Source organism: Odocoileus virginianus, chromosome 30, assembly GCF_023699985.2.
Source record: "Odocoileus virginianus isolate 20LAN1187 ecotype Illinois chromosome 30, Ovbor_1.2, whole genome shotgun sequence".
NCBI lineage: Eukaryota > Metazoa > Chordata > Mammalia > Artiodactyla > Cervidae > Odocoileus > Odocoileus virginianus.
Window position 1 is genome coordinate 31,281,219 of NC_069703.1, and position 12,681 is coordinate 31,293,899.

Sequence of the window (12,681 nt, forward strand, 5' to 3'; positions counted from 1 at the left end):
AGGGGAGTTTTCAGATGCCCACGGAGGGGCCTGGTCTGCCTGCTTTCAGACAGGGTGATGTGGCTGGCTCAAACCATGCGTATGCGGTACCTGGGGCAACTGGTTTATGCTTGGGAAATGCTTGGCAGTTGATAAATGGCAGCCGGCAGTGCAGTAACTGGAAACTGAAGCTCCTGTTCTCGCGGGACTTCCCCTGGCGGAGTTTGCTCAAGGATGTAACTGCAGCCCACGACCCTCCCCTTCCTGGGAGCCGGCGCCTCTCCCACTGGCTCCCACATCTACCCAACCAGGGCGATGCCCACTGGCTTCAGACTGGGCTCGAGTCCTGCTCCGCCGTGCTCCTGCGTGTGACCCCGGGCACAGCCTCAGCCTCTCAAAGCCTCAGTGAGCCCATCTGTCCAGTGGGCGTATGGACGCCGCAAAAGGCTCAGGGCAGAGCTGGGCATCGCATTGGTACATGAAGCTACTATTAACTCTAGGTAGTGGGGGGACGAGGTTCCTTCAAGCCTGAAAAATGGATCTAGAAACCCAAATTAGGTTTGTGTGGCTGCTGGGGTGGGTCCCCCCCCAACATTTCCCAGCAAGAATGCTTTGGGCCGTCTGCCCTGCTTAGTCTGAGATGTGGAAAAATCCTTGGGGAGTATGTTTAATATGCAGACGTGCAGGCTCCACGCCTAGAGATTGATGGAGGAGGTCTGGGCCGCGGGGCTCTGGGTCCGCATTTTAAGTAAACTCTCCAGATGAGTCTGAGGTCAGGGGCCTTGGGACACACTTTGCCTTCCAATGCAGGGGGTGTGGGCTCAGTATCTGGTGGGAGAGCCAAGATCCCACATCCCTTGCAGCCAAAAATCCAAAAACATCAAACAGAAGCAATACTGTCACAAATTAAACACCTTCCTTGCTCCCTATGCCAAGGTTTTGTGCATGCATGCTAAGTCACTTCAGTCGTGTCTGACTCTGTGCAATGCTACAGACTGCAGCCTGCCAGGCTCCTCTGTCCATGGGATTCTCCAGACAAGAACACTAGAGGCGTTTGCCACTCCCTCCTCCAGAGGGTCCCGACCCGGGGATCCAACCCACATCTCTTACTTCTCTTGCACGGGCAGTCGGGTTCTTTACCACTAGTGGCACCTGGAAAGCCCACTCCACGGTTTCACAGCCTGGCAGTCAGGCGCTTCTCTTCTGGTCCAGCCTGAATGCTTCCGCCTGTGCCCTCTGCTTGTCCCGGTTACTTTCCGGAGAAACAGACTGTCCTGACTAGTAATCTGGGCTCGGGGAGTGAGTGAGGGCCGTGGGAGGAGGAGTTGGGGGAGGAGTGGAAAGAGGGCAGTGATGTAGGGGCAAGAACATGGGCTTGGCAGGTTCAAATCCAGGTTATCAGTTGTGCGTTGTATGATGGGAACTTTCCTAAGCCTCAGTTTCCTAATCTGTGAAATGGGGATAATGATGCCTAGCCCTGAGACCATGTGCAGGTTAGAGAGGATGTGTGCCAAGGGCCGGGGGGCATTGCCCTGGCACAGGGATGGTGCCTGTGAATAGGAGTTACCTCTGCCCAAGTGAGTTCTGACAATCTCTCTCGTCTGGGGTGGACCGCCGGGGCCAGTATCCCTGGGACGTGGGTCGCTGGGCTGGAGTAAGATGTGCACCCTCCACACCCCCCAAAGCCGGCCCCAGGGGGCAGGGGGTACTCACCACCGAGGACAGGTCCACATTCTCCACTCTCCTGTCCTGCAGTAGCACAGGCTGCAGGCCGGCCACACGGAGCCGCACGGAGGACGTGCGATAGACGAAGCTCAGCAGCCAGTCCGCCCTGCGGGGGAGAGGACGCGGTGAGAAGGGGCGGACGGCAGCCTCAGGAGGGCCCGGCCGGGCCCCGGCGAGATGCGTGCTTCCGCGGGAAACTGGGGCTCCCTGCGCCCAGGGATGGCGGGGGCAGCTGCAGGCACCGATGTCTGGGAGCAGCGCCGGGCCTGGCAGCTCCGGGGAAGCCGCTTGGTTCCCTGCCCGCTCCCCCGGGGCAGAGAACAGCGCTGACGAGCAACAGACGGTATCTGCTGAGTGGATGAACGCGGGAACTGCATGCCGATCTCCAGAAATCGGCATGAGGCTGGGAGGGACGCTCTCGGCTGGCTGTGGGCTTCCAGTTCCCCGGGGTGGCTGAGCCGGGGCTCCCGGGGAGATCAAAGAGAGGCAGCAGGACATCTGTCTCGGGGAGAGGACCACGGGAGTCTAGGACACATGCTCTGCAGGCTGCGACTCTGGGTGTGGGGGCCCCCCTCCACCTGTCTGTGAACGGGAGGGACTGAGACAGGCCCGGCCTGCAGCCTCTCGCCCTCAGCCACTAGGAGGCCAGGGTGACCCCCAGGTGGGTCACAGCCCTGCAACACTCCTCCCCCGCTCTCGGGGTGCTGTGAACCCCGCGCTCTGTACCCCATCACTCCTAGCCAGTCATCCGCCCTACACTCCGGAGAGAGGATGACCCCGGAGCCCCTGCAGCCCGATTCTTCAGGTACATGAGACACATGCACCCACAGAGGCCTGGTCTACAGGGTCCATGGGTCAGCATTCCCCCTCGAGCCCCTGCGCCCTGTCCAGGGTGAAGCTGGGCCCTGTCCCCCAGCAGGTCCGTGCGCGTGGACACTTCTGTTCACCCTTGGCCTCCAGGACTGGAACTCTACTTAGCACATCAGGCTGTCTTTTGTTCAGACCGAGTCTGACCCTGGTTTGCAGGGTTCCCCGAGTCCATTATTTTTGTGCGCTTGTTTGAAAGCAGGGCTCTCCCTCCCTGCCTTGTTGGGGGGGGGAGTCAGCTGAGAGTCAGGGCTCCCTGCCCTGCCTGTCTGACCACAGGAGAGGCCCCAGAGCTGTCGGGACCCACAGTGTGGCAGGCTCTCTAGGCTCCTTGGTAGTTTTGACCCTTCGGGGTCTCTGACCACATGGGTGCCTGTGTGGTTACCACCCTGGACACCCCTGGAAGGACTGGGTCCAGAGTTGAGGGGCTCTCAACAGACCCTTGGGCTTCCTAGGTGGTGCGAGTAGTAAAGAACCCACATCCCAACGCAGGAGACATAAAGAGACGTGGGATCGATCCCCGGGTCAGGAAGATCCCCTGGAGGAAGGCATGGCCACCCACTCCAGTATTAGTGCCTGGAGAATCCCAAGGACAGAGGGGCCTGGTCGGCTACAGTCCATGGGGTCACAAAGAGTTGGACACGACTGAGCAACTTAGCACACTCGCATGCAGGCAACAGACCCTCCTGCTGTGTCCCCGCCACCCCGCAACTCCATCGTCTGAATCACCTGCCAGGTTCCTCAAGCAGAAGACAGCAGGTCCCAGGTCCCAGGTGCCCCTTCCCCGCCATGGCCACCCATCACTGAATCCCCCCGTCTGCTGCCCCAGGACCTTCTGCTCCAGCTCTGAAATCAGGCAGCCCCTCCCCACCCTTAAACTCTCACCTGACCATGGCCCTGTCCTCTCAGAAGCTGACCTTGACTCCCACTGCCCACCAGCTTTCTTTTCTAGAAAGCTCCTTAACTCCCCCCAGAGAGCAATGCTTGCACATCCCAATGGTTAGCCTCATACTGAAGGCCCAAGAGAGTGTCCCTCAGAATGATGGCTAAGGGGAGGAGGGAGACTGATCCTAGTTGTTCTATCAACTAACCATGAGACATGTGCATCAAACACAGGGTGTGGGGAGGTCCCTGAAATGGTTCTGATGTGGAAACTCATAAATGAGAGATTTGTCTGGGGAACAGTGGGTGAGAACCACCTGCCAGTGCAGGGGACACGGGTTAGACCCCTGGTCCGGGGAGACCCCACATGCTGTGGAGCAACTGAGCCCAAGCACCACAGTACTGAGCCCTAGCACCACAGTACTGAGCCCGAGCACCATAGTACTGAGCCTGAGCACCACAGTACTGAGCCCAAGCACCATAGTACTGAGCCTGAGCACCACAGTACTGAGCCCAAGCACCACAGTACTGAGCCCAAGCACCACAGTACTGAGCCCTAGCACCACAGTACTGAGCCCGAGCACCACAGTACTGAGCCTGAGCACCACAGTACTGACCCCGAGCACCACAGCACTGAGTCCGGGCGCCTGGAGCCCGTGCTCCCCGACAAGAGAGGCCACCGCAATGAGAAGCCTGTGCCTTGCAACTAGAGGGTGGTCCCCACTCACCCCAACTGGAGAAAGCCTGCACCTGGCAACAGAGACCCAGGGCAACCAAAGAGATAAAACAGAAGGAAGGTCATAAAGGGCAAGGTCAGCATTGCTCCGGCCCATGGTCCCTCTTAAATATGGACACGCTCGACTTAACGATGGTAATTGCGCTTGTTTATACACATGTACGGATGAACTTCCAAGGACAGAGGAGCCTGGCGGGCTACAGTCCACGGGGTTGCAAGAGTTGGACGTGACTTAGCGACGAAACAACGACGACAGACAGGGCGAGGTCAGGTGTTAGAAGGTTCCACAGCCTCGAAACTGTGCTGAATGAACCCAGCACTTTTGTTTTTCTTCTGCGGTGTTTGCAGAGGCCTGCCAGACCTTCTGCACTCGGTGTCTGCCTCTCTCGTGGGGGGTGGGCCACCAGCCTCCGCCTGGGACTGCACAGAGCTAGTCCTTCCCTCTCAGCCACCGGCTGTGTGACCTCGGGCAAGCTGCTTGACCCCTCTGAGCCTCGTCTCGTCACTGTGAGTTACCTCGCGGGGAGGGCAGGAGTGCGCCCAGAAAGCACGCACTGTGCGCCCAGCACTCACACACGATGGGTGCGATGACACCCCTCGCTCTGGGCCCTTGCGGGCACCCTGGCCTCTCTTGCTGGGCCTACTCCTTCCGGCTCTGACCGGCTCCTATCCACCCCTTCACCACCGAGCCTGCACGCGCCCCCTCCCCGAGCCCCACCACCAGACATCAATGGCCGCCGTCCCTCTGGGCCTGCCATGCGGTCCCCTCGCGGTGTTTGTCACATGCTCTGTGGGCCCGTCCTTCGGCCTTCTCCTTTCCTGGGCAGAGAGCTCGTTGAGGGCGGGACCAGGACCTGGACCTGCACCCTGCCTCCCGAGTGGAGTCGTGAACTCCCTGGTGGGTGGGGAGCCCAGCAAGCCAGGCCTTAGTGGCCTCAGGGCTCCAGGCCAGGCAGACGCACAGATCACACAGCTGGTCCCTGACTGGCACCCCGGGACCTGCGGAAGGCCGTGCCCTGGGTCCTCACAGGCCTGGAGGCACCCGTGGGCAGGGGTGCCCCCTCCCGCCACCTGCTCCTCCTAACATCAGCCCCTCCCCACACGGCGCTGGAGCAGAGACCACGCGGGGAGCCCCCTGGAGCTCAGAATGAAACCCTCTCACTGCAGATGCCCCGGGGGTCAGGAAGACAGGTTCACCTGAGTTCACATCCTGGCTCTGCTGTGTGGCCTTGGCATTTGACCCTCCCTGAGCTTCAGGTTCCTTGCAGTGTAACAGGGAGCAGCACCACTCAGCCCAGCTGGCTTCCAGGGAGTGTGTGAAAGCAGGCGAAGAACTACCAAGTTTCATTAATGTACATTATAAATTTATAAATGTATACAGTTTGGGAGCTTTGGCCTGAAGCTCCCCTCACCCCCTCACTCACTCTCCATCTTAATTAAGTTCACCACAACTAGAGAGTCCTTGGGGGCCAAGAATGTGAATGCCTGGCTGGAGCTAAATTTAATCAAGACACTACAGTTATTGTTTTGGTCTGGACATTCCTCCCCTCTTCTCTCCTTCTTCCTCTTCCTCCTCCTTTTTTCTCTCTGGAGAGATGGCTCAGGATCTCACAAAATAATGGAAACCCAAGCTTATTAGCCTCAGGTTCTCAATAGAACAGATGGGTTTAATAAGATTTTGCTGCTTTCATATTGCACACATGCAACTTTAATTCTTTCCCTTTGCTGGTTATGAAACACACCAAAAAAAAAAAAAAATCATGTGCTGTGAATATGCCCATGTTGCTTACTGGGCACCTACAAACTGCCAGTCCTCATCCTATATAATCTCATTTAATCTTCCCAGAACTCCTGTGCAGGACGGCCTCTTATTCCCATTGTACAGGTAGGAATACTGAGCTTCAGGCTTGTTTGTCCAGAGCCATCTGAGAGGTGAAGGACGGAGCCAAGATTTTAACCAGGGACTGTCTGACGTCAATATTGTGTCCTTTCTTTTTCTTTTCTTATTTCTTAAACTGTCCTTACTGAAAAGCCTCTCTTATAAATATATGTACAAGCCTCTTTTGTTAAGAAAGATATACATATATACACATATGGAACTAAATCACTTTGCTATATACCCGAAACTAATGCAAGACTGCAAGTCAACTACGTGTCAAGGGAAGCAAACCTCTTTTTCGAGCCCTCCTTCCAATCCCTGTGCATTCTTCAGGGGAAGCCACTGTCACTCGCGTCTCTTGGTCCCTCAGGACCGCCCTGTTCATTTCTAGACATACAGATACACATATGCACACACAGAAACTTCTTCTTTTGAAAGTGGGTCAATAGAATGTATTGTTGCACTCGCTTTTTAAAAAAAAAATTATTCCCCTCTTTGTGGTCATTTAGGTCACTGGGTCGCTTTCAATTTTTAATTATAAATGAAGCTGCAAGGATCCCCTTTGTGCATCCACTTCTGTGCATGTGAGTATCTATTTATGCAGGATCACAGAAGCCAGAATCTCTGGGATCAGAAGACTGGCATATTAAAAATTTGGATAGATATTGCCAATTACCCCTAAAAAGGATTTGCTAAATTCAGCTACCACCAACAGCATATAACAGTGCCCATTTCACCACATCTTCACCGACACTGATTGTTATTCATGTTTCAGATGTTTGATGATGTGATAGATGATAAATAGTACTTTACTTACTTTAGTTTGCATCTATTTCATTAATAATGAGGTTGGATATCTTTTCAAAAGTTTATTGACTGCATTTATTCCATGTTTATGTGTAGATATCTTTTAGCCATTTTCTCTTTTTTCTTTTTTGGCCACACCATGTGGCATGTGGGATCTTAAGTATCCCAGTCAGGGACTGAATCCATGCCCCCTGCACTGGGAGTGTGGAGTCTTACCGCTGGATGGCCAGAGACGTCTCTGGCCATTTTCTTATTAGTTTTTTTTTTTATTGATTTGATTGAGCTCTTTATATATTATGGCCCTTTATCTTTGTTTCTTTGTTCTTTCTACCATATTCTGATCCTAAGAACTCAGCTTAGAATAGGAGTGACAGGGCGTGGGGGAGAATGGATACATGTGTATGTATGGCTGAGTCCCTTTGTCATTTACCTGAAACTACTAAAACACTGTTTGTCGGCTATACCCCAATACAAAATAAAAAGTTTAAAGTTTGAAAAGAAGAAAGAATATGAACGATAAAGCCATACTAATTGGTTGAACTCTGGGGTCCTGATTAATGCCCTCTATCCATGGCTAAAGATCATCTTTATCTTTAGCTGTGGACATGGGCTAAGTTATCAAACTGATAAAGAGTTTCCAAATCTATTCTATTCAGTTGCAGGTTCCACTTGGGACGGTTGGGCTTAGATCAAAACTAAAGTTAACTGGCCTTGTGACTTAACTTCTCTGAGCCTCAGTTTTCTCACTTGTAAAATGGAACCGATAATACGAATCCCTTAGGTTTTTGGGGTAGGATCTTCCCTTCCTCCCCAGTGTCTAGGGCACCACCTTGGCTGAAGCCCCTCAAGTCCTTCTCAAATCCCCGGCCAGGATGCCTCCTTTTCAGCCCCACAGCCATCAGCCTTTGTAGCCCTCAGCTCTTGCGGAAGGATCTGCCGTATGCTGTGGGTGCTGGGTCCCCCAAGGCTGCCATCCCCGCCCCGAGACATTGCTCTGAAAGCCTGGACAATCCCCACTCCCTTCCTACCAAATAATGTACACAAGGGACTTCCCTGGTGGTCTAGTGGGTTAAGAATCCGCTTTTTGATGCAGGGGTCATGGGTTTGATCCCTGGTCAGAGCGAAGATCCCACATGCCACGGGGCAACTAAGCCTGCGTTCTGCAACTACTGAGCTCGTGTACCATGACAAGAGAAGACTGCATGCCGCAACAAAGACCCAGCGCCGCCAAAAAATAACAAATAGAGCCCACAATGGCTCCTCAGCCAGCATTAAAGACCTCCCGCTTGGGCCTCACTCTGTGCTTCTCAGCCTCAGCCCACTCACCCACGTCCCTCTTGCCCCAGATCACAGTGACCAGCCTGGCCTCCCGAGTCATCCTATAAACTGCCCCCAGACACCTGGGGACACTAGGTGCTCAGTAAGGCTTGTCACCTCCCCGGGAGCACGAGGTCTGGACAGACCTGCAGTAGCCGTTGACGATCCTTCCAGAAACCACCTTCCGGAAAGGCTCCCACTGCTTGGCTTCTCCATCCACAGGTGCACCCAGCAGGACGACGTCCTCAACGATCCCTTGGCAATCTGGAGAGAGACCCCAGAAAAGGTCGTCAGCGCCCCTGGCCACAGTGGGTCCTGCGAGGGACTGTCCAACAGCAGTGGAAGAAATGGATATCACACCCACATGCATGCACATATGCACTCACTACTGTTCAGCTGTGTCCGACAATTTGCGATCCCATGGGCTGCAGCATGCCAGGCTTCCCTGTCCTTGCAGGCGCAAACACATTCATGCATACAAACATGCAAACGCACACACATACTGCGGCTTCTGTTCACTGAGTTTCAGGCCCTGGGTCAAGCCCGCTGGTGCCTGATCTATTCCTACAAAGCCCACACACCGAAACTCCCGAGCCTGTGCCCCACAGCGAGGGAAGACTGCCACAACCAGGACCCAGCGCAGCCAAAAAGTAATGAATGAATAATAAAGCATGCATCATCCCCGTTTCAGAGTTAAGGAAAACCAAAGACATTTTCAGCATCACATAGCCAGTGAGTAGCACAGTCCAAGTGGGGACCCACATCTATTTCCACCATCCGTGAAGCTCATGACTGACCGTGGACTCAGATGGAGTGTTTCCCTTTAGAAGGGACTCGTGGTCCGTGGCTCGTTGCATGTGCCAGGCAGGAGATACCACAGTCTCCCTCTGCAACAGGTCCCTGGGGGTCTGTACGGACTGGGGGTAAGGTGGGAGTGCAGAGGAGAAGGGGGCAAAGGGTCCCGGGACGTGGAGTGGACGCATCGGCACTGACCTAGCGGTCCAGGGTATCTCAGGCAAGGGCTCCTCGCAGCGCAGCCCGTGGATGAGGGCTGGCGCGTGGCTGTCCGTCCTCTAAGTATAGATCAGAGAAGCAGTGTCTCTCTGATCTCCCTGCAGACTGGAAACCCACAGCTCACATAGGGGTGTGTGAACCGCACTTTGAGAAGCGCCACTCTCCACCCCCTGAGACAGCTGTAGGTTTCTTCTGGCCTCATCTCACTTGTTCATATGCTTCCTCCTCTAACCTCTGGGTTCAGGGAGGGCGGGGCTCCGGCTTGCCTTGGTCACAGCACAGTGCCTGGTCTATCCTTGGGGTTCAGAGGGTATGAATGAAAGAGTGAGTGAACACACGGCCAGCCCCCGGGACAGCCAGTATCTGCACTTTGTAGCTGCGAAGCTCTGGGTTCAAATCCCAGCTAGTGACTTCTGAGCTAGGTCACTTAAAAAGCCTTAGCGGCTCTAAGCCTACTAGTGGCTTCTCTGAGCCTGCAGTGGCTATGGTACTGCCCTGAGGGTCTCTGGACTGCAAGGAGATCAGAACAGCCCATCCTAAAGGAGATCAGTCCTGAATATTCACGGGAAGGACTGATGCTGAAGCTGAAGCTCCAATACTTTGGCCACCTGATGCAAAGAACTGACTCACTGGAAAAGACTCCGATGCTGGGAAAGATTGAAGGCGGGAGGAGAAGGGGACGACAGAGGATGAGATATTTGGATGGTATCACTGACTCAATGGACATGAGTTTGAGTAAACTCTGGGAGCTGGTGATGGACAGGGAGGACTGGCATGCTGCAGGCCATGGGGTCACAAAGAGTCAGACACGACTGAGCGACTGAACTGAACTGAGGGTCTTTATGGGGATGAAGTCATGGTGGGAAAAACCCGGGGCAGAGAATGCACAGCAGAAGCTGGTGGGCCCCCTGCCTGCCTTGTGCCCCCACCTCCCAGCACGTAGCTCCTTCTTAGAGTCCTGAGCGCCCCTACACTTGGGGAGTTACCTGCTCCGTGTTATTCTTGGGGAGTGGGCCCTAGAGGGACAACTCAGCCAGCCCCGCCCGTCTCCTATGAGAGACACAGGGCAGGTGCTTCCCCTTCTTGGGCGCTGGTTTCTAACAGAGCGCGTGTCTTCCATTTGAGCTGCGCGTCAGAGTTTGAGCAACGGGTTCCAGGCTAATGGGAGTCTGAGAACACCTGTGCTCCTCTGGCTCTGACAGATAAGATTCCCCGGCACAGAATCCTGACGTCACTCCCTGGCTTCCAGGGAGAGGATAATCTGGCAGGAAGATGAAACTTCAGGAAGCTGGCGGTTTGGGTTGAACGGTGAGGATGACTCAGATACTCTTCCACGTAAGGGCTATTTCAGGGGCTTGGGTTTCCAGCGAGGCTGCAGATTTTATTCTGAACCCTGCTCTTGGCTGATGAGGAAACACGGGGTCTCAGAGGGGACGGGGCGTGCCGAAGGTCACACAGGCAGTGAGAACACAGCTGAGCCTAGAACCCAGCGCGGGGAGCTGCCAGGCCCTGGGCACCCCTCCAGCAGCAGCAACCCAGAGCACAGCGATCGTGGGGGGTTATCATCGCCCCCACGGTGCCAACCGCTGTGGGCCAAGGACCAGCGGCGGAGCTCTGCGCTCTCCGGGCGCCCGCCGCTCAGGGCACCTGCCTGCTGAATCTTCATCTCAGGAGCTCTGCTGCCCCGGGGACCATCACCTGACGGGCTGGGACCCCTTGTGGCCAGCAGGAGGATTGCGGCATTCCCCATCAGGTCGCCTAGGGCGACCGCCAGGATGCCGAGACTCCCATCTGACAGCTGTGACGACGGCAAAGAGGTAGTAGCTGCCTTTTGCTGAACTGAGACTAGCAGCTGAAACTCACAAAACAGTTCAGAACACAGTCAAATCCAGCCAGGGTGGGCAGCAAGCTGGAGACATATTTATGTATCTCTGAAGTCAGCTTCCAGTCTTGTTTTCGCTGACTTTTAAAGAGCTTCTCTATCTTTGGCTGCAAAGAATATAATCAGTCCGATTTTGGTGTTGTCCATGTGTAGAGTCTTCTCTTGTGTTGGTGGAAGAGGGTGTTTGCTATGACCAGTGCATTCTCTTGGCAAAACTCTATTAGTCTTTGCCCTGCTTCATTCTGTACTCCAAGGCCAAATTTGCCTGTTACTCAATGTATTTCTTGACTTCCTACTTTTGCATTCCAGTCCCCTATAGTGAAAAGGCCATCTTTTTTGGGTGTTAGTTCTAGAAGGTCTTGTAGGTCTTCATAGAACTGTTCAACTTCAGCTTCTTCAGCATTACTGGTTGGGGCATAGGCTTGGATTACCATGATATTGAATGGTTTGCCTTGGAAATGAACAGAGATCATTCTGTGGTTTTTGAGATTGCCTCCAAGTACCGCATTTCAGACTCTTTTGTTGACTATGATGGCTACTCCATTTCTTCTAATGGATTCCTGCCCACAGTAGTAGAGATAATGGTCATCTGAGTTAAATTCACCCATTCCAGTCCATCTTAGTTTGCTGATTCCTAAAATGTCGATGTTTACTCTTGCCATCTCCTATTTGATCACTTCCAATTTGTGTTGATTCATGGACCTAACATTCCAGGTTCCTATGCAATATTGCTCTTTACAGCATCAGACCTTGCTTCTATCACCAGTCACATCCACAACTGGGTGTTGTTTTTGCTTTGGCTCCATCCCTTCATTCTTTCTGGAGTTACTTCTCCACTGATCTCCAGTAGCATACTGGGCACCTACTGACGTGGGGAGTTCCTCTTTCAGTGTCCTATCATTTTGCCTTTTCATACTGCTCATGGGGTTCTCAAGGCAAGAATACTGAAGTGGTTTGCCATTCCCTTCTCCAGTGGATCACATTCTGTCAGACCTCTCCACCATGACCCAGCCATCTTGGGTGGCCCCACACGGCATGGCTTAGTTTCATTGAGTTAAGACAAGGCTGTGGTCCTGTGATCAGATTGGCTAGTTTTCTCTGATTGTGGTTTCAGTCTGTCTGCCCTCTGGTGCCCTCTCTCAGTGCCTACCGTCTTACTGGGGTTTCTCTTACCAAGAGAGTTCCAGAAAAACATCTATTTCTGCTTTATTGACTATGCAAACGCCTTTGACTGTGTGGATCACAATAAACTGTGGAAAATTCTGTAAGAGATGGGAATACCAGACCACTTGATGGGCCTCCTGAGAAACCTGTATGCAGGTCAGGGAGCAACAGTTAGAACTGGACATGGAACAACAGACTGGTTCCAAATAGGAAAAGGAGTACGTCAAGGCTGTATATTGTCACCCTGCTTATTTAACTTATCTGCAGAGTACATCATGAGAAATGCTGGGCTGGATGAAGCACAAGCTGGAATCAAGATTGCCGGGAGAAATATCAATAACCTCAGATATGCAGATGACACCACCCTTATGGCAGAAAGTGAAGAAGAACTAAAGAGCCTCTTGATGAAAGTGAAAGAGGAGAGTGAAA

General features: G+C 53.6%; 1 protein-coding gene across 6 annotated transcripts in view; it reads right to left on the reverse strand.

Moving 5' to 3' along the window:
* The window catches only part of TMCO4 (transmembrane and coiled-coil domains 4), a 115,849-nt gene that overhangs the window by 9,460 nt on the left and 93,708 nt on the right, over nucleotides 1–12,681 (reverse strand). For 4 of the 6 annotated variants that reach the window (XM_020899217.2, XM_070458816.1, XM_070458817.1 and 1 more), the window contains 2 exons: nucleotides 8,339–8,456; nucleotides 1,693–1,810 (listed from right to left, as the gene is read on the reverse strand). In XM_020899217.2, the coding sequence (XP_020754876.2) occupies nucleotides 1,693–1,810; nucleotides 8,339–8,456 (236 nt within the window). Of the gene's footprint in view, nucleotides 1–1,692; nucleotides 1,811–8,338; nucleotides 8,457–12,681 lie in introns of those variants that run through there. The other 2 variants (XM_070458820.1, XM_070458819.1) reach the window with 1 other exon arrangement.